The following is a 19332-nucleotide window of genomic DNA, read 5'->3' as shown; positions in this document are numbered from 1 at the left end:
AACCGCCAAAAGAGTAAAATGAACTATGAAAAACATTGAATTGGATTTGAATAAAACGAAAAGAACTCAAAAATAATTCTTTCAAAAACGATAGGATTTACTTTTTATAGAGGTTTCATCAACAACACGAGTAAACAGGCAATACTTGAGCCGAAGACTAAAGTGAACAGAATCGCAGGAAAGATGAGGAGTGTGCGATATTTGCAGAAATTTTTGCGACCCTCTCTTCGGTTTGTATGTTTATATGACGTTTATGAGGGAAATCTTTTGTATTGAACTTGCTGTTATGTAGTTAAGGCTTGACAATTTTGTCTTGAACACGAAAACATGAGCAACCTCTTACTGTTCATGTTCAAGGACGTGTGTGTTTTTGTACAAATTTCAGTCACTTCTCATTCATGGCATAGTTCCTCTTATTTTTCTTCAACAAGGTTCATAAATTGCATTTCAAAGTGTGTCTGTGTTTGACACGATTGTGTAGGACAGAAGAGTTATGCCCCTTGAAACTCCAAAACTGCATGAATTTTTTTCCCAAAAGGTAAAGATATCTACCTGCAAGAAGACTGAGCAGTTTATTTGAAATGGATATCTTTTTTCAAACCATCGTTAATTTGATAACATTTTAAAATAATTTAGAGATCAATCTTAAACAATCACTGAATCCGCAGTTTTAATTTTCAGCTCACCTGAGCTGAAAGCTCAAGTGAGCTTTTCAGGTCATCGATTGTCTGTTGTCTGTCCATCTCTCTGTAAATTTTTCTAATTATCAACTCCTTAATTCTTGAGAACCACAGGGCAAACATAAAAACAAAGCGTCCCTGGGTAAAGGGGATTCTAAATTGTTAAAATGAAGGGTCAAGTCCCCTTTTAAAGGGAGGTAATGAAAAAGGGACAAAAATAGAAGAGGGTAATTAAAAAGTCTTCTCAGGGAGCACTTGACTATGAAAGCTGAAACTTATTTGGAAGCTTTCTGTGCTAGTTTTTGTAGAATTTAAATTGTTCAAATCATGGCCCCCAGGGGGTAGTGTAGGAACCACAAAAGTAAAATTTTTTGTAGTGAAATATATGAAAAATCTTTAGAAATCTACTTCTCAAGAACCACTGTGCCAAAAAAGCTGAAAATTAGACAAAAACTTTTTTTTTCTGATCTAATGAAGAATGTAAATTGTTCACATCATATGTTGGGATTGGGGGGGGGGGGGCATAACAGATTTTAAAGGGGGAAAATCTTTACATCTCCTCTTCACTAAAAAGGAAAAGCTTAAGCCATGTTGAATCATAGAAATTTTAAAGTATGTGGAAGCATTCTCTGGTACTGTTTAGCTTTATTTTTGTGTGAGCCAAGACTTGGACTACAAAAGACAATCAATATTTATCATAGGATTGAAATAAAATCTGATGCAGAACAGCGTCAGCAGAGCCTTGTTTAGTGATTCAGGAAAGGCTTAAGCCATGTTGAATCATAGAAATTTTAAAGTATGTGGAAGCAATCTCTGGTACTGTATAGCTTTATTTTTGTGTGAGCCAAGACTTGGACTACAAAAAACAGTCAATATTTATCATAGGATTGAAATAAAATCTGATGCAGAACAGCATCAGCAGAGCCTTGTTTAGTGATTTTGGTGAGCATCATGGCCAATGGGCCTCTACTGTTAAAATGTAGAAAAATGTTTGTCATACATATGGTTTCCTTGACTGTCACACATGATAGAATTTGTTAAGTGAAGTTACAAGGCTTTTGAAATATAGCCTGGTTAACCTTGTACCCTCCAGGAGAGATCCTAATGGAAAGAGAAGAAGCAGTAGATTACTCAGCCATATGATACTTTAGGGCCATCAACTTTAGGCTCTGTTTACATTGACATTTCTTTTTAGGGTTTGTTTTCATATACTTGGTCTAGTCTGTCACTGGCAAGAATGTATATGATATTGGAACACAGGGCACGATAAGTAGGGCTGTATATTGCAGTGTCAAGTTACTTTGCAGGGTTTTTCAATGTATTTTTCATTGCCAGTAAGTTTTAAAAGTAATGGCCCTATGTTTTTTGCCTTGTATTTATAGACATGTCAACCTCTACATAATTTCAGACTTTTTCTTCAGGCATGCAAACATTGCAACAACTTAAATACATATCTAGTTGATCATATGCATTACATGTATTGTAATATGCAACTTTTTATATGTATTTATAGAAATGCATCTGCATGCTATTTGTTTGTGCTACCACATAAATAGCTCTCTTCATCAAATGAATATTGCAGTCTTATTCTTGCTACAAAGATCTCCTCCTCGCAAGACGTGAGTCAACACATTGCCGCTGGACCCCTGGCATATTTTATTAGACATACATTTTAGGGCTTGATTCTCTGATTGAGAAGCACCGATGAGATTAAAGCTTTCAAAAGCAGTAAGATAATAATGTAAACAAAAGGATTCAGTTACTCTTCATGTGTTACAAGTTGCATGTTTATCATAGAATGGCTCAATGTGATTGGTTGAGAGATAAAACCAATCAAGATTTGTAATTTTTCTAAAAGACGTAGTCTCGTTCAACCAGACCCTCGGCTGTCTCCGTAAATCTCCGACCACCCAGAGGGTCTGGTAAAGATACGTAATATCGTTTGTAACGCCAAAACGAGGCTTACCAAAATTCTGGTAAAGTTTTTGATTGGCTGAAAAGAACACACCTACACGATTTAAATAAATACATGATAAATCTGCAGAAAAATAACATAAAGATGTAAAAGTTATATGTCTAAAAGTTAAAGCTGTTACATAGGAATTATTTACGGTAATGCCCACCAGTTATAGGTAAGTGTGTTTTATTATGTCTTGCAAATATTCTGTACGAAAGCAAAAGTGAAAGTAGTGTAGCCCAGCGAAATACACATTCCTTCGATTGATATTGTAATTTCTCGTTTGATGTCCCAAAATAAAGATTAGTTTATTAATATAAAATCACAACCCAAAAGAAGAAACACATATAACATTTGTTTTCAAAAAGGATCGTCAAAGTGAAAACAAGATAGCTTCCTCTGACGGTTACAAGCGCTAACGTGATTCTTTACCAGACCCTCTGGGTGGTTGGAGATTTACGGAGACAGCCGAGGGTCTGGTTGAACGAGACTATAAAAGACGTCACTTCAGTCAGCCCACAAATATTGAATGAAATATGCCAGGGGTCCAATGGCAACGTGTTGACTCAGAAACCCTGGCTTGCAAGGATGAAAAGATATAAAGTGCCTGAGAACTAAAATACACCCCGATAATAAACCTTGTCACTTTCAGTAAAGTGATTTTTAGCCGGGCTCATTGCTCAAAGAGCAATTGCCGGCTTATGTGATCCTGTTCAAGGCAGGATGTTGACCCCATAGTCGCCATTTTAAAGTTACGTGCAAAAATATAGTTCTTACTCTCAACCGCTTTTGAGATAATACAAACGCTAAATAAAGCAACAAAATAAAACGAAGTTTTATCTTTATAAAATAAACATTAGTAGTAATGACTATGAAAACTTCATTAGTCAAAGAACATAGTTCATTAGCGTAAGGATTTTTTATAATCAGTGTTACCGTAGTTCTCTACACATCATACGAGGTAAAGCAGGAGAGGGAACCAGACTGGCCTGTTTGTTTATATTCAGCTGCGGTACCAGATTAATTCTGATTCTGACAAAATCGGACCGTGGCATTTGGATTGAAAAACTCACTGTCATTGTCTTATCATTTATATTGATAGTTTTAAAATAATTTTTTCATCAGAATATAATTGTGATTCATGTAAGAAATCCATTCTACTCTGTAAATGAGCCCGGCTCTCTGTACTTCTGAGTACTTAGTCTTTGATTTATATACATGTAAAAAATGAGAAGAGAATTAAATCACCCTACCCCACTCCATGGATTTTAAGTTTTCACCTATCAGTCATTTATTATAAGAATATACGAAAGACTTCTTGAGACTATTCCAAGAATTGTTCTTAGTATGTATAGTTCTTAGTTCTTAATGCTCAACTATGACATAAACCCACTTTTTAGCAACAAAATTAGACCTAGCTTACTTCAACATTTTTGATGAAGTTATTTTTCTACTATAGGTGTCAGCAGGTGAGATGTGCAAGCTCTGCGACAAACTATGACTACAATACATACATAGCTGCTAATGAACCCATGTATAACTACGGACCAGACTCAAAAGAAAGAAAGCAGCTGGAGGAAGTCCTAGATAAATATCGGAATAAAACAGAAGATATTCCTATAGTTATAGGAGATGAAGAGTTTAGAACCAAGGATGTGCGGTATCATGTTATGGTAATGTCTTAATGCATTAACCAATTTGGTTGATATTGACCTGTATCTTTCAAGTAATTTTTATGTCTCAGTATGAAGCAGTTATTCTTTACATGAAATAAGGGGGGAAAATAGTTTATATGGTGTATCTTTTTTCTTTTCTTTTAGCCATTTGATCATCAGAAGAAAGCAGCTAAATTTTATTATGCAACTCCAGTAAGTAATATTTGAGATGTAATTTTTCAAATCAAGTATTTAAAAAGGACATATAGTCTTATACATTTGAACTTTGGCATCTCAACCATCAAATATGTTGAAATGAGCCAATCCATGTACTGTAGTACCAATCTTATGTTTCAGACAAATTCGACTTTGGTATCATGGCAGCTGAATGTTAAAATTGTTTGCCTTTGTTAAAACATGTTGTGTGATTTGCATTTTCTGTTCCTATTTTTATCAGGAAATTATCCAAAAAGCTATTGACAATAGCTTAAAGGCCAGAAAACAATGGGCGAAAACTCCAATAGAGAAGAGAGCTGAGATTTTTATGACAGCAGCCGAGATGATAAGTAAAGAGAAGAGAATGGATTTATTGGCAACCACGATGATTGGCCAGGTGATAATAATAGAAATGAAATCATATCATCTTTTTATCCTATGGGGTATAATGAAATTAATATTTTCTTTATTTTTATGCCCCCTCGAAGAAGGGAGGACATATTTCTTTGATGCTGTCTTTCGGTCGGTCGATCTGTTGGTCAGTCTGTCGTTCTATTTTGTTTCCGTTCATTTTCTTCACAACCATTGCACATACTGAAATGAAATTTGGTATACAGATTTATCAATTACCGGTACTGAAATGAAATTTGGTATACAGATTTGTCAACTAAATATCTAGGTCAAGTTCTGTTTTGGGTACAATCGCACCATTTCTGTCAGAGTTATGCCCCTTGGACTTAGAAAAATTCTAATTATTTGCAGTTTCCATTCATTTTCTTCGCAGGGGTTGAACATATTGAAATGAAATTTAAAATACAAATTTATCAGCTGAATATCTAGGTCATGTTTTGTTTTGGATACAATTGCAGCATTTTTTGTCAGAGTTATGCCCCTTGGACTTAGAAATATTCCAATTATTTGCTGTTTCCGTTCATTTTCTTCGCAGAGGTTGCACATATTGAAATGAAATTTCATATACAGATTTATCAGCTGAATATCTAGGTCAGCTTATGTTTTGGGTACAATTGCACAATTTTTGTCAGAGTTACGCCCCTTGGACTTAGAAAAATTCCAATTATTTGCAGTTTCTATTCATTTTCTTCGCAGAGGTTGCACACATTGAAATGAAATTTGGTATGCAGATTAGAAAAATTCCAATTATTTGCAGTTTCTATTCATTTTCTTCGCAGAGGTTGCACACATTGAAATGAAATTTGGTATGCAGATTTAACAGCTGAATATCTAGGTCAAGAATTGTTTTGGATATGATCGCTTCATTTTTGTCAGAGTTATGCCCCTTGGACTTATAATAATTCCAATTTGGGGGAGTGGGGCATAAGTGTTTTACAAACATCTCTTGTTTTATACTATTACAGTTAAAGAGTACTATTTTAAATGGTAATGACCCATTCAATCATGAAGAAAAAATAAGGGAGGCAAGGTCGATGCTGGCAATGTCAGATTTTAATATTCTTTCTGAATTTTGAAGTGGTATATTGAAATTTTATCAATTTCAAATGTTCTATATAAGATGACTTTGTAATTTGTGTATCATATGTAAACAAAATGTATTTTTTTTTTCACTGATCAGGCTAAGAACATATGGCAGGCAGAAATAGATGCTGCAGCAGAGCTGGTTGATTTCCTAAAATTTAACTGTCAGTTTGCAAGAGTAAGCAAATGAATTTTGCATTTCAATTTAGAGATGAAATCAAAAATGATTTTATTTAGTAATTTTTGCATTGATTATTATTTTAATGTTTTCTTCAGGATATGACTTCCTATCAGCCATTGAGCCCTGAAATAGACACTGTCCAGAATTCTGCTGTCTACAGAGGTTGTGAGGTATTAATGCTGTAAATGGCTCTTCTTTGTGCATGAAACGGTGTCTAAATGCTATGGCCATCACGTTTTGAATCCTCTGTATGTTTTGTAGAGGTAGATTTCAGAAAAACCTGGGCCCAGTAATTGCTACAAAATATTTTTCCTACACAATTTTTAATCCTTTAAAATAGTTTTTATGCCCCTATAATCATAAAATTTGGGGTTTGTAATATTACCAGTATAATTTTGTCTGTTCATCTGTCTGTAATTCTATTTGTTTATCCTTGCCATAGTTTTTGAACATTGGTGCTAAGGCTTTGATGTGTCACTTTTAAATTCCTTGTAAAGACCTTATTTGGTTACCAATGTTTTCACCATTGGTTGGATGGACCTCGAGTTAACATTTAAGGTTCAGAAACCCTCTGCTTACTCAAACAAAATGTAGCTTGAACTTTTATGCTTTTCTTAAGAAATATATTTTAGAAGTAAAATACAAACAATATTTTCATAGCTTGCAGGGCAAAATTAAACAAAAATGTCATTTCAACATGATAAAGGAATTATAGACATTTATAATTAAGAGTTACCTCTCTTATCAGAGTATCAATGAACCTTAATAGTATCATATGGATCATCATTTTCATACAAGATAACCATTTATGGTTTCATTAATAACACGCTAGCATTTAGGTTTTTATTATTAAGAAAAATTATGATTTAAAATGACTTTGTGATGTATGTAAACATACAGAATATTTTTTTATGCAGGGTTTCTGGGCAGCCATCACTCCATTCAACTTTACAGCCATTGGTGGCCATCTTTGTTCTGCTCCTGCTTTGATGGTAAGTAAAGGAATTTTGTTCTGAAACAACATTTATAGATCTATAATTCTTTTGATTTATTATCGCAGATATTTATTGTCAATTCAATTAAGTTAATGTAAACTCTAGTCAAGGATATTATTTATTCAATATGAAGTAAGTTATATTAGATGCATAAGAACAATGTGAAGGGGATCTACATATAAGGGGTGGATCTAAGTTTCAAGGAACAAATTAAATAAGAGTTAAAATACTCATTTTAGCAAGTTGCATAACCTTATGCAAACAAAATCCAACACTATATAAAACTCTTTACAGGGTAATGTTTGTCTGTGGAAGCCTTCCGACACTGCTATGCTGTCTAACTACACAGTTTACAAAATCTACAGAGAAGCCGGCCTCCCTCCGGGTATTATTAACTTTGTGCCAGCAGATGGACCCGTGTTTGGTGATGTCATCACAAAATCTCCTAATTTAGCAGGTGTCAATTTCACTGGCAGTGTTAGGTGAAGTAATTTATTTTTAGTAAAGTACTTTTTTTTAATATAAATGTATAAATAAAATTTTCAGATCGTTTATTGCAATTTGTTTATTTTACATTTATTTTGTTTGTTCCGATCTTGTGTTTAATAACTTCATTTTATATTTTAGAACATTTAAAACTATATGGAAATCAGTTGCCCAAAACTTAGACAGCTACATTTCATACCCAAAGTTGATCGGAGGTAAATACCAATAAAATTATTCATGAAAAATTGCAGTGCAAATCAGTAGAGCTACAGTCTCATTGGAAAATTATGGTATTTATTTCAGAATGTGGAGGAAAAAATTTCCATTTCATCCACAAATCGGCAGATGTTACATCAGTAGTTGTTGGTACGATACGGTCAGCATTTGAGTATGGAGGACAAAAATGTTCAGCATGCTCACGGATGTACATTCCACAATCCATGTGGCCAGAGGTGAAGCGGAAAATGCTGGATATCCTCAGTCAAATCAAACTAGGGTCTGCTTTAGACAACACAGTCTTCCTATCAGCTGTTATTGATGACAAGGTTGGTACACAGTTATCTCTGACAAAGTCTTTGAAAGTTTACAGTTTTTGTCCTCCGCTTTCACAAAAGAGAGAGGACATTAAATGTCATTCATCTGTCAGTCCGTTTGTCGCAAAAACTTAAACCTTGGTCATATTTTTTGAAAGAGAAGAGATAGTGCTTTCATATTACACATTTATATTACCTGTGACAAAACCTTTCTAAATACACTATGATTTTTGACTTCATGACTTTGATCTTGAAGTTTGACTTACATGTACTTTTCAAAAACTGTAACCTGGTCATGACTTTTGATTTGGAAAAGTTAGGGCTTTCACATTTTACAATAACATGTATATTACCTGTGACAAGACAGGTGTATAAATGCAAGAGCTTCTAAACATGAATATTTCATTCTCATATTTTATCAAAAATAATATAATACAATAACCTAAAATTTAGAAAAATTATCCTTCTTATAAATACATGTACTAAATTACTATCTAGCAAAAAAAGTGAGGTGTTGTGAAAATTAAATGCTCAACATAATTTTAGCTTTTATGAATGAAATTCTTGGAAGAACACATTGTAAATGTAATCCAGGGTTCATATTTTATCATGAACAGGCATTTAAAAGAATCAAATCATATATCGACTATGCAAAGGACTCCCCCAACCTGACTGTGATAGCGGGAGGTCAGTGTGATGATAGGTAAGGAATATGTGCTTAATTAATATCATATCCATCTGGATGGTGCATTACTTTCTGTTTTTGTTTAATAAAGTCTTTTTTATTAGGCTAAAAAACACATTTAAATGTATGACAACTTTAAATTTTAAAATGTTGCAGTTTGGTTGAAGGGTGAATTTCTATGTTGATCCATTTTGTAGCTCACCTGAGTCAAAGTCCCTAATGAGCTTTTCTGGTCAAATATGTCCATTGTCAGTCCTCTTGGTCATTGCAAGCTTTTCATATTTTTGACTTCTTTTCAAGACCTACTGGCCAGGGCCAGTTTTAACCAAACCAGTCAAAAAGAGCCATGCTCTCTTTTATATGGAGATAGTTAAAAATTACTGAAAATATAATTGCATCTTGAAAAACTTCTCTAGAACCACATGTTGCAGAAAAGATAAAACAAATTGGAGCTTTAATTAGATTCATTTTTGTTCAAATCATGTCCCTTGGGGCACAGTAGGCAATCAAAGTTTTACATTGGAATGTATATAAAGTATTCTTTAAAAATCTTCTTTTTAGCAGTTAAGTCTAGATACTAAATTTAATGTAGAAGTATCTTCAGGAAAATCATTACATGTACAACGTAGGATGGGTTCAGATTTGCTAAAAAATTAGGACTCATGAGAATAGGGCCACAATAGGGTATCACAGTTTTTTGTATATTGGAAAAGTAATTTTAAGAATAGCAAAACAATAATTTGTCAAATTGTATTAAGAAAATGTTATCAGGTTGTGCATATTAAAGTTTGTTCCAATCATGATCCCTGGGGTAGGACCACAATAGACAAAGTTCTACATAGGAATACAAAATTCTGCTGCTGAAGAAAAGTTGCACCATAATTACTCTGATGAGCTTTGTAACCCATGGGTCTCTCTTTTTTTCAGTCAAGGTTATTTCGTAGAACCCACCCTAATTGAGACAACGGACCCACAAGATAGAATTATGCAGGAGGTAAGGAAAATTCAAGTGATTCTTAATGAAAGGGCAAAGGTGTGACATAGATGTATGCATACATGGATCTCAGCACTGAGCAATTAGTCTCACTGTGTTTTATTTTTTCAAGTTGATGATGATTTAATACTTGTTCAGATAGCTGCGGTAATGTAGTCCTCTCCGATTCTTTTTAATCTGATGCCCCCCCCCCCCCCCCCCCCCCCCCCCCCCCCCCCCCCCCCCCCCCCCCCCCAAAAAAGAAAAAAGGGGGGAGGGCTACATTATCGCAGCTATTGTTCAGATTGTTTCAAAGTGAGTCATCTTTCTGTCCTCCATTATTCAGGAAATCTTTGGCCCAGTGTTGACTGTGTTTCCATACCCTGATGATGAATACATGAAGTACGCAGAACTGGCTACCAAGACCTCTCCATATGCTTTGACAGGGGCTGTTTTTGCAAAGGAGCCGTAAGTACTTGTTTAACATGTTCATTCAATAAGCTTTTTCAAAAGCCATGATAAGTCATATTTACATGGAAGCATCCTCAGATAATCTAGGTTCATTCAGGTTTGTTCTTCAACTTCGAATTATGACCCTCAGGTGGTAGGATCAATCCACAATTGGCAGTGAAATTTTTACATAGGAGAACAGTATATTTATCTTATAGAAATACATATATTAAACTTTCTTCTCGAGAGTAGAAAAGCCATAATTAATCATATTTATGTAATCATATATGTAATCATAATTTGTAATATGTAATCATATGTAATCATATATGTAATCATAATTACATGCATATACAGAAGCATCTACAGATAATGTAGATTCAAGTTTGTTGAAATCATGACCTATTTATAGCAGATACATTTTGTAAAAAAAAAAAATTGCATGTATGTCACTTCTCAGAATCAAAGTATACTTGTCCTTTCTTGGCACCTTCCATTAAAACTTTGTCAAAATCATTTGCAAAGTAGATACATAGAGTAAAGAGAGAACACACTTCATTATTTTTTTAAAATGTCTATTTAATATGTAATACCTCTTTATCCCACAGTAAAGCAAGGGAGGAATTAGTGGATGCCTTCCAAGACGTGGCAGGAAACTTTTACATTAATGACAAATCAACAGGATCTGTAGTGGGCCAGCAACCATTTGGTGGAGATCGCTTGTCAGGTGGGTCAAATATTTAACTACACACACCCCACCCCCCTTTTCAAAAAAAGTAATTCAAAAAGTTGAAGAGCATTCAACAAGCATATCTGGTAACAACTTGTATTTCTCATGTCTTTCAAATTGTTTATATTAGGGATGGCAACGAGTACCCGGTTAACCGGGTACTCGTTCGAACGTCCGAGTATCGAATGCTAAAAATGGTACTCGGTTACTCGGATGTATATTTTTGAATGTTTCTAAGCTCATTTATTAATGCATTAAAACATCGCTTTTAAAACGTAAAATGTTCATTGTATTTGTACATAGAGTAATTAAAGGTTTTCTACACCTCTAAATGACCGTTTATTCAGTAATTATCGAGACCAAGCACCTGGTAAATGTACCTGGCTTTTCTCACCTTCGGCTGTTTTCTACCCTTATTTCTTGTTTGCTTTAATTATTTGTTTTCACTGTTCATCATTCTATTATGTTTAAATAAATTAGATAATTTTGTCAATTCTCCAAGAATCCGTAAATTCTCAGGAAAAGAGACAGATGATATAACACGTGCGAAGAAATTGTTGATATGGTTGTGTTTGATTACATGCCAATTAATTCAAATAATTGAAGGCAACGGCTTTAAAAAACCGATGTCCATCGTTGCATCAAACTACAGCACACAGTCCCGTAATACTATAAAATATAGGATAGAGAAATGTACGAAGATCGTAAATCCGCTCTGTTGTAGGAGAACTTGATCAAGTTGATACTGTAGCTCTGACGACTGATCACTTGGACGTCAAAAGCAACTAAAGAGTTACATTACCATGATTACAATTGCGGAGCTGATAATTATTTATTAAAAAAAAAACACTGTGAACCGTGCATGATTTTATTCCTTGTGTTTATCTGCTAAATAAATTGAACTTTAAAAAATGTTATATAAATTTTTGTCGGGCATGAAGTGCTCATAATTATTACATCAGATTTACGGGTAATCCCCTCGGAGCATGTGGTTTTATTTCTACATGCACAAGAGTTTACAATGTTTTACAGTTATCAATGTTATTTGTTCATATATATTTACACTTTTACCGAGTACCCGGGTACTCTATCGGAAAAACGTCCGAGTAACCGAGTACTTAAAATTGACCGATTTGACACCCCTAGTTTATATCAAACATTCTTTATCCTTGTAATTTTCTCTATGTGTTTTTTGAAAATGTTAATCTTTATCAAAAGACAGAGACTTTGCATCTAGGGAGAACTTGTAGCAAACTTAAAGGAAAAACAGAACACTGACTACTATAAGCATTAAAATCTACCTCAAACAATGTGTTTGATGTACAAAGTAACAGCATTGAGACTCAGTTGAGAGCTCTGGCTGTCAGATCTTTATCTGAGATGAAGAATTTTGTAACATAAATAATTGTTTATTTGACAGGAACCAATGACAAGGCAGGTGGCCCCTATTATCTGACCAGGTTTGTGTCGATGCAGTGTGTGAAAGAATCAAAGGTCCCCCTTGAAACTTGGATGCTGCCCTCTATGAAGTAAATCTTCATATGAAAACATATGAAAGACTCTCCAGAGTTTCCAAACAGATGTAATGTTGTATCAGTGATCAGCATGTAATGTAACATTTATCCGGTATATAAACACATATCATAATTTAGGTGTACAACTCGTTACTCCTATAAAATTCATATTAGCATTTATGTCCACTTTTATTGGGGGTGTCATTATCTGTTGCTTGTAAGGTGAAGTTCAAGATCAATTGATGCTCAAAGCATGTGAATTTAAAATGATCTGAAAAAAATGTGAGTGTAAAACTAAATGGGTATTGATATCAGAATCTCAAAGTTATAATGATATGAACCAGTACAATACAAACTGCTTGATACTCGCTGTCAATTTTCATTGATACTTTTGTTGATCAATATTATTTTTTTCTTTGTTGAAATCCACATATAATGTTGGGAGTTTTTAACCTGGTTTGTAATTTTATGAATGTGTATTATGCATTTAAAACATGTAAATAGCATGGCATTTGCTCAAGAAAGAGTGGTTTTCATTTTTATTTGTTTTCATTTTTGTTAGTTATTAGATTATTTTTGATATAGATTATGATTGCTTTTGATATAGTGCTAAAATATAATTTTAGGAGGCGAAAGTTACAGTAAAATGTAGATTTTTTCATATCTTTCTTCTACCTCTTAATTTATAGAAATTTACAGTATTTATGAAGGTGCATTATTTATAGCTCTCAGATACATGAATTTCCATCTCAGAATACATCTTTTGAATAGTGAGTTTAATAGTTCAGTGCATAAAAAAAATATGTTCATTATACAGAATTCTGCAATTCACATTTTGTGAAATTATGTTTTGTAATAAAAATGCTTGGAACATTTTCAGTGTTAACCACGATTTGCATAATACCTTTGTGTTAGATTTTTTTTTTATCAAAAGTGTCATGAACAAGATTTCCTTTTGATTGATATTTTTTTTATTGTTTGCTAAATGAGATTGATACATTTATTTATTTTTTTTATCCCAATTCCTATGTCTTAAAATTCAAGTTGTTTGCCAAAATCTCACCTGAATTAATATATTACCTCTGTAGTTCAATTTTAAATTATTGTTTTGTTTTTGTATCAAACATCTACATTAGATGGAAATACTATATATTTGTAAGTTTTGTAGCAATGAATACAAATTCTGATATTTATGAGTCTTGAGATTATATTTTATTTTTGCTGCATGTGCTTCAAGCATCACAATACCTGTTGCAGAATCATACGGTATTGAAATGAAACATGAAAATGTTATTGTTTTTTCTTTGTGTGTATGCAAAAGAAAGATTTTTGGATTGAACTAGAAAAAAAATACCTGCTGGAAACATCAAAACAAAATTGAATATTGGATTTGTGATACCGGTACTTTTATTAAAATGATACAAATTTTTGTATACTTTTTTTACTTTTTTTGTAAATCTTGAGAATGTATTTTTTGTTGATGCATCAGAATACCAAATGGCACATGAAACTAAGATATATACATGGCACATGAAACTAAGATATATACAATGCTCCATGATATATTACATGTACATTACATTGTTACATTGTATATGCTAAATAAACTTAATTCAAATGTTCCTTGCTATCCAACCTTTTCAGCAGGAAGATCTAAAAAATAAAATAATATTATTTAAACAAATACTCAAAAATTGTTTGAATTGTTCATGATGAGAAATGTTTGATGTTTTTCGTGTAACTGTGATACCTGATTGGAATGTGTATATGGCTGGACAGTTTATTGATCCCTGACAGCAGAAGTGACAAGTGTAATTTTTATTGGAGCTAGGAATGGATCCTTGGGTTATGTTACATTCTCGTTCATTCATCATTTCTAGTTTTAAACATGCCTGAAAAAAGAGATTGATTTTTTTAAAATACTGATTAATTGGACATCGTCATGCTCTCAATATACAGAGTTTTTTAACTTCATTTTAAAATATAATTTTTAAAATATATCCATTTTTTCCACTTGCCCACATGTTAGCTGTGCAGCCAGCAGTTATTGTTCCTGATTGCAGATTTAGGCTACAACCCTGCAATAATAAAGGATAAATATAAAACCCAGGGACGTAGCAACAGGGGGGGGGGGGGGGGGGGGGGGGGGCTGCCCCCCCCCCCATTTTTTCCCAACATTACCCTTACTATTGAAAATGTCCATTGAAAGGTTGGTTGCCCCCCCCCCCCCCACTTCTTACCACAGTATAGTGATATGAAGGAAATGTAGTATTGTATCCAAAAAAATTGGAAGGAAAAAGAAGTTGGCCTTGGAAAAGTTGGGCACTACCCCCCCCCCCCCCCCTACGAAATAGGATTTTCGAGGTTCCCCCCCTCCCCACTTTCAAAAACGATGCTATGTGCCTGAAACCTCTATAATCATTAGTCACTGCTGATATTTGAGACAAAAATTTAGTTTCAAGAAGACTATACCTCATCCATTGATCCACATTTTGTGACATTTTCTAAGCAAACTGTAAGGTTTTTCTCATTGCTGCATGTTGGACATCCATCTATAAAGTACACAGACTGCATATTGACATATCTTTTATATTTCATAGTTACCCTGATAGTTGCAATAAAAATTGTCAGATGAAATCGGTAAACCAGATCCAATTTTCAAATGCAGTATAAGAAATCCAGATGTAGATAAGAAAATTTACAAATACAGGGAAGTAAAGAGAAAGTAAAGCAAAGCAAATGTGACAAGTACTAGACAAATTTTTCTTTTTTAAATTTCAGGGTTTTTTTTAAGAAACAGAGTGTTATTTTTATACTTTAGAGATCAAATAATAAATGAAAGACAAAATGGGAAGGACCTGTAACTGGAAATGTAGTTTTGACAATTTTCGTTGGAATTTTCATGGGACCTGTTGATGTCATTGACGTAGGAGGGGTTGTCATAGGAACTCCTTGTGTTGTCATGTTTGCTGCCTGTGTTATTTTATTTGTACCTTCAAACAAAAAAATTGTAAAATGAAAAGCATTAGAAAGTTGAATCGTTCAAATGCATTCAACTGCATTCATTGATGTATGAAGTTACGTACAAAATCCACAGTACTTTCTGCACGACGTCATGGCGAAGTCTCGCAGACTTGTTTCCATGCAGAGACTTGCGGGGAGATGAGTACAGTCTACGGTATCCTCACACAGTGGAGAGTCTGTCAAAGATACAATCAGAATTCTCTACCATTATTTGTACTCAACATTTGTGACTTTCCTCACCATCGAATTTTTGTCGGTGACGATGTATTCAAACTTTCTGAGCAAATACTCCTTTCAACCATAATTGAAAGATCGCCTCTATAAATCAAATTAAAACTCAAACCAAATTACAAGTCAATAGATGTACTGTGTCATAAGCTGGTGCATAGTGCATACTTGAACAATATCCGCAAGTGTCCGCACACTTTTTCAAGGCCCATCTTTGGAACACCCCGACACAGGCGTGATGATGTTGCTGACAATCACTGCGTACGTCTCGACAATCTACAGGAATATTGAATCATAGAACACTACAACTGACTAAGTTTACCGTCTATAATTTTAAAAATCATTCCAAACATATTGCACAAAACTATGCATTTATTGGGACTTCCGTGGTCAGAAAATTGCCTTACCTGTGCCTGTGGACAACATCATCTGTGTTGTGGACGTCCCGGAGACAACAGCTTTGGTTGTAGCTGGTGCCGGTGTTGTACCAGTTTTTGTTGTGGTCGAGGTTATCCTGGTGGTTGTTGTTGTAGTTTTTGTTGTTTGGGTAGTACTAGAAACTGCAAGAACATGAATATATTATGGTTTGTGGGAATTTCTTCTAATTATATTTGTTGTCACCCGTAGAGGGTGTTCGATCCGATTTGCTCCAATCATCCCGATATAGGACCGAAAACCAATTACATGAACTTTGACAAATGATACTACACTGTACATAGATAACGATGAAATGTTCATTTCATTTAAATAACAAAGGCGAACGGTTGATTTGTAATTTTGTATTCACTTGGATGTCAAGCCTTTTGTATTGATGAGTAAATAAGAACTTACCAGTGCAGTAGCCACAGAATTTACGACAGTTTTCCCGAAGGAATCCCTGGAAGTTCCCATTCCCACAAATCGCTTTCCCATAATCAGCACAGTCAGGAATATTGTCCACACATGGAGGGGTTTTTCCTAAATAGATGCATCTAAAATCTCCATTAATTACGAATTTGAACACCCCTTGGCCCTTGTGTAATAAGATTTTAAAAAAAACACACAAGTTGTCATTTTGAATTTACTGCTTACAAATTTTTTTTTAACATTAATCGTATTCACTCGAAGAAGTAAATTCCAACATTTAGAACATATGACAAGCCAATAGTTTTCGTTTTCTACATCTTCATTGTAAAATATATGTAGTATTACATGGTCAAACTTAAATATAAAACCTATATAGATAATTTCAGGTAGCGGGTTTAATTCGTTATACCTGGGCAGTATCCACATCTCAGAGGACAATGTAACCTGGCGAAAGGTTCGTAAACTCCCTTACACTGAGAATCATCGTAATACCAGCACTTTAACGTTGGATCATCCTGGCAATCTAAGATCAAAATTTCATAACATTATCGATAGAAATGAAAGCAAAAAATATTTTCTACTTCTCGCGAATTATCAATTTAATCCACATTTCTACTTCAAATCAGTGCATGAAATTTACAACAACAAAAAAAAATCGCTGTGATATTAATATTTCACTCCTAAAATACAAAAAAGGGTTAAAAAGTTTTTTGCACATATCGTATGAACATATCATTGTAAACCCCCACCCCCGATTTTAATTTTGATTTTAATGAGAATTAAAAAGAATAATTAATTTTATCATTTGAGAATGAGGTAGGACACTTATGAGATAGGTCACTTAAATTAAAATTTCTGTTCTAAAACATGATTCTGACTTGGGGGAAAGAGGAAATAAAAGAACTTACCATTTACAGCCATACTGTCGCGAGAAAAGGCGCAAGAACATCGTAAAAAATAGAGAAAAGTTAAGTAAACTGAGATGAAAATCATTCTGAAGATGGTCTGTTTAATTTTTGTGGAACTTTTCACTGATTTCCACAGACTCTTTGACCTACATGGGTCAGATAAGGCGTTTTATTTCTCTCCGAACCGGACCTAGGGGTACAGTGGACTGGAGTTGTTATCAAGTACACTGACCACATTGTTGCGAAGCTAAGCTGGTTGGTACCTTAGAAGTATTTGCTATTGGTCAGTAAGTAATTTTCAACAATACTATTAATACATATCTAATACAAAATAGGTTTATGAAACACTGACACCCCCGAATGGCAGCCTACGGCAAAGGTTAAAGTTTCTCAAATGCAAGTTTATCCCCAAGGTCAAGATCAGTTTAAGAGATTAAAATTGTTGCTTTCCAAAGAGACTTGAAACAATGAAAACTCTGTGAAATATGAAAGCCAAGGAACCTGTCGTTCAAAAGTTATGACCAAGGTTAAAGTTTAAAATTGGGTCAAACTCCAAGGTCAAAGGGTCAAAATCAGTAATGTCCAGGGAAAAGGACTAATATACATGTAAATAAAACACCTTAACACAATTTATTTAGAAGATATTGTCAAGATTAGAGTTTTTATTTAAATAGGTTAAACTTCAAGGTCAAGGTAAAAAAAGTCAAAATTGTTGCTATCCAAAGAAATGTCTTGTCGCAAAGAATACACCTCTGAAATATAAAAGGCCTATAGTGCTAACTGTTTAAAAGTTATGACCTATGTTTAAGTTTTTAGAAGTGGGTCAGACTTTTAGGTCAAGGTCAGAATATTTTCATCAAAAGAAAGTCCTTCTCACAAAATATACACATGTGAAGTATGAAAGCAATAGCACCAACTATATAAAAGTTATGACCATGGTTAAAATTTGAAAAAAAAAAAATTAAAGATGGGTCAAACTCCAAGCTCATGGTTAAATTGTCAAATGTAGTTATACCTTAAAATGGGTCTTGTAGCAAGAAATACACATGAATTTTAAAACCAAGGCTCCAACCAATCAGAAGATAGAGGCAATGTTTAACCTTTTGTGGTCAAACAGAAAAATGAAAGACAGACAAACGGACGAACAGGGCAAAAACTATATACATGTATCACCGAGTCTTCGCTTACGGGGGCATAAAAATATTTAAGTTTTTGTCAGTTCCATTAAGGACACGTGGGCCACAAATAATCACAGGAGACCGTTACGATGGTCAAGACCCTAAAAATATATGAAAAATTTATTTTTATGCCCCCGTTATCAAAGATTCGAGGCCCCCGTTATCAAAGATTCGAGGGTAAATGTATATACATGTAGAATTTGTCATGTACTTTGTCCGTCCGTCTGTCTGTTTATCCGGAAAACTTTAAACTTGTCCATACCTTTTGATTGGGTAAGGCTATGACTTTCATATTTCACAGGTATATTTCAAGTGACAAGACCTTTCTTCGGGTACCACCAAATCTGGGGTAATGATTTGAAAAATTTATAATCTGCACTATCTCAGAAAGCTTCCACATAAGTTTCAGCTTTTCTGGTCCAATGGTATTTGAGAAGAAGAATTTTAGAGATTTTTCTTAATATCTATATCAATGTAAAAAAAACTTGGATTCCATATTGGTTCCCAACTACCCTCGGGCCATAATTATTCGAATAATTTAAATGCACAGATCTAGAGGGGTTGTACACAGGGGTGGTGGGTTCAACCCCCCCCCCCGG

At 34.1% G+C, this 19332-nt stretch overlaps 2 protein-coding genes across 2 annotated transcripts; one reads left to right on the top strand and one right to left on the bottom strand.

The window, feature by feature from the left end:
- The first annotated feature begins 74 nt into the window (after positions 1-74).
- Positions 75-13804, top strand: LOC134264277 (delta-1-pyrroline-5-carboxylate dehydrogenase, mitochondrial-like). The gene is made up of 15 exons (XM_062746578.1): positions 75-230; positions 4097-4310; positions 4458-4505; positions 4750-4905; positions 6100-6180; positions 6279-6353; positions 7101-7175; positions 7473-7660; positions 7806-7879; positions 7968-8209; positions 8815-8900; positions 9810-9876; positions 10202-10323; positions 10914-11032; positions 12456-13804. The coding sequence occupies exons 1-15, from the start codon at positions 184-186 to the stop codon at positions 12566-12568; spliced, it is 1707 nt and encodes a 568-aa protein (XP_062602562.1). The 5' UTR covers positions 75-183; the 3' UTR covers positions 12569-13804.
- Positions 13805-14468: 664 nt separating this feature from the next.
- On the bottom strand, positions 14469-17568 carry LOC134264266 (integumentary mucin C.1-like). The gene is made up of 9 exons (XM_062746562.1): positions 17556-17568; positions 17057-17170; positions 16633-16758; positions 16209-16361; positions 15970-16077; positions 15636-15749; positions 15408-15542; positions 15022-15101; positions 14469-14627 (listed from the first exon to the last, which is right to left on the bottom strand). The coding sequence occupies exons 1-9, from the start codon at positions 17566-17568 to the stop codon at positions 14526-14528; spliced, it is 945 nt and encodes a 314-aa protein (XP_062602546.1). The 3' UTR covers positions 14469-14525.
- Between the last annotated feature and the right edge of the window lie 1764 nt (positions 17569-19332).

Source organism: Saccostrea cucullata, unplaced genomic scaffold, assembly GCF_032062105.1.
Source record: "Saccostrea cucullata isolate Sc308-1 unplaced genomic scaffold, CSIRO_AGI_Scuc_v1 ctg1197, whole genome shotgun sequence".
Classification (NCBI taxonomy): domain Eukaryota; kingdom Metazoa; phylum Mollusca; class Bivalvia; order Ostreida; family Ostreidae; genus Saccostrea; species Saccostrea cuccullata.
The sequence above is the reverse complement of the archived record's forward strand: the minus strand, read 5'-3'. Positions and strand labels throughout refer to the sequence as shown.

Bases quoted from the DNA above. Each gene is read 5' to 3' on its own strand.
- LOC134264277 (XM_062746578.1), top strand. From the start codon at position 184: ATGAGGAGTGTGCGATATTTGCAGAAATTTTTGCGACCCTCTCTTCG. The intron at 6,354-7,100 runs GTATTAATGCTG...TTTTTTATGCAG, and splicing joins CTGTCTACAGAGGTTGTGAG to GGTTTCTGGGCAGCCATCAC. The intron at 9,877-10,201 runs GTAAGGAAAATT...TCCATTATTCAG, and splicing joins AAGATAGAATTATGCAGGAG to GAAATCTTTGGCCCAGTGTT.
- LOC134264266 (XM_062746562.1), bottom strand. The intron at 16,078-16,208 runs GTAAGGCAATTT...ATATTCCTGTAG, and splicing joins GATGTTGTCCACAGGCACAG to ATTGTCGAGACGTACGCAGT. The intron at 15,102-15,407 runs GTCCTTCCCATT...TGTACTTTATAG, and splicing joins AACTACATTTCCAGTTACAG to ATGGATGTCCAACATGCAGC.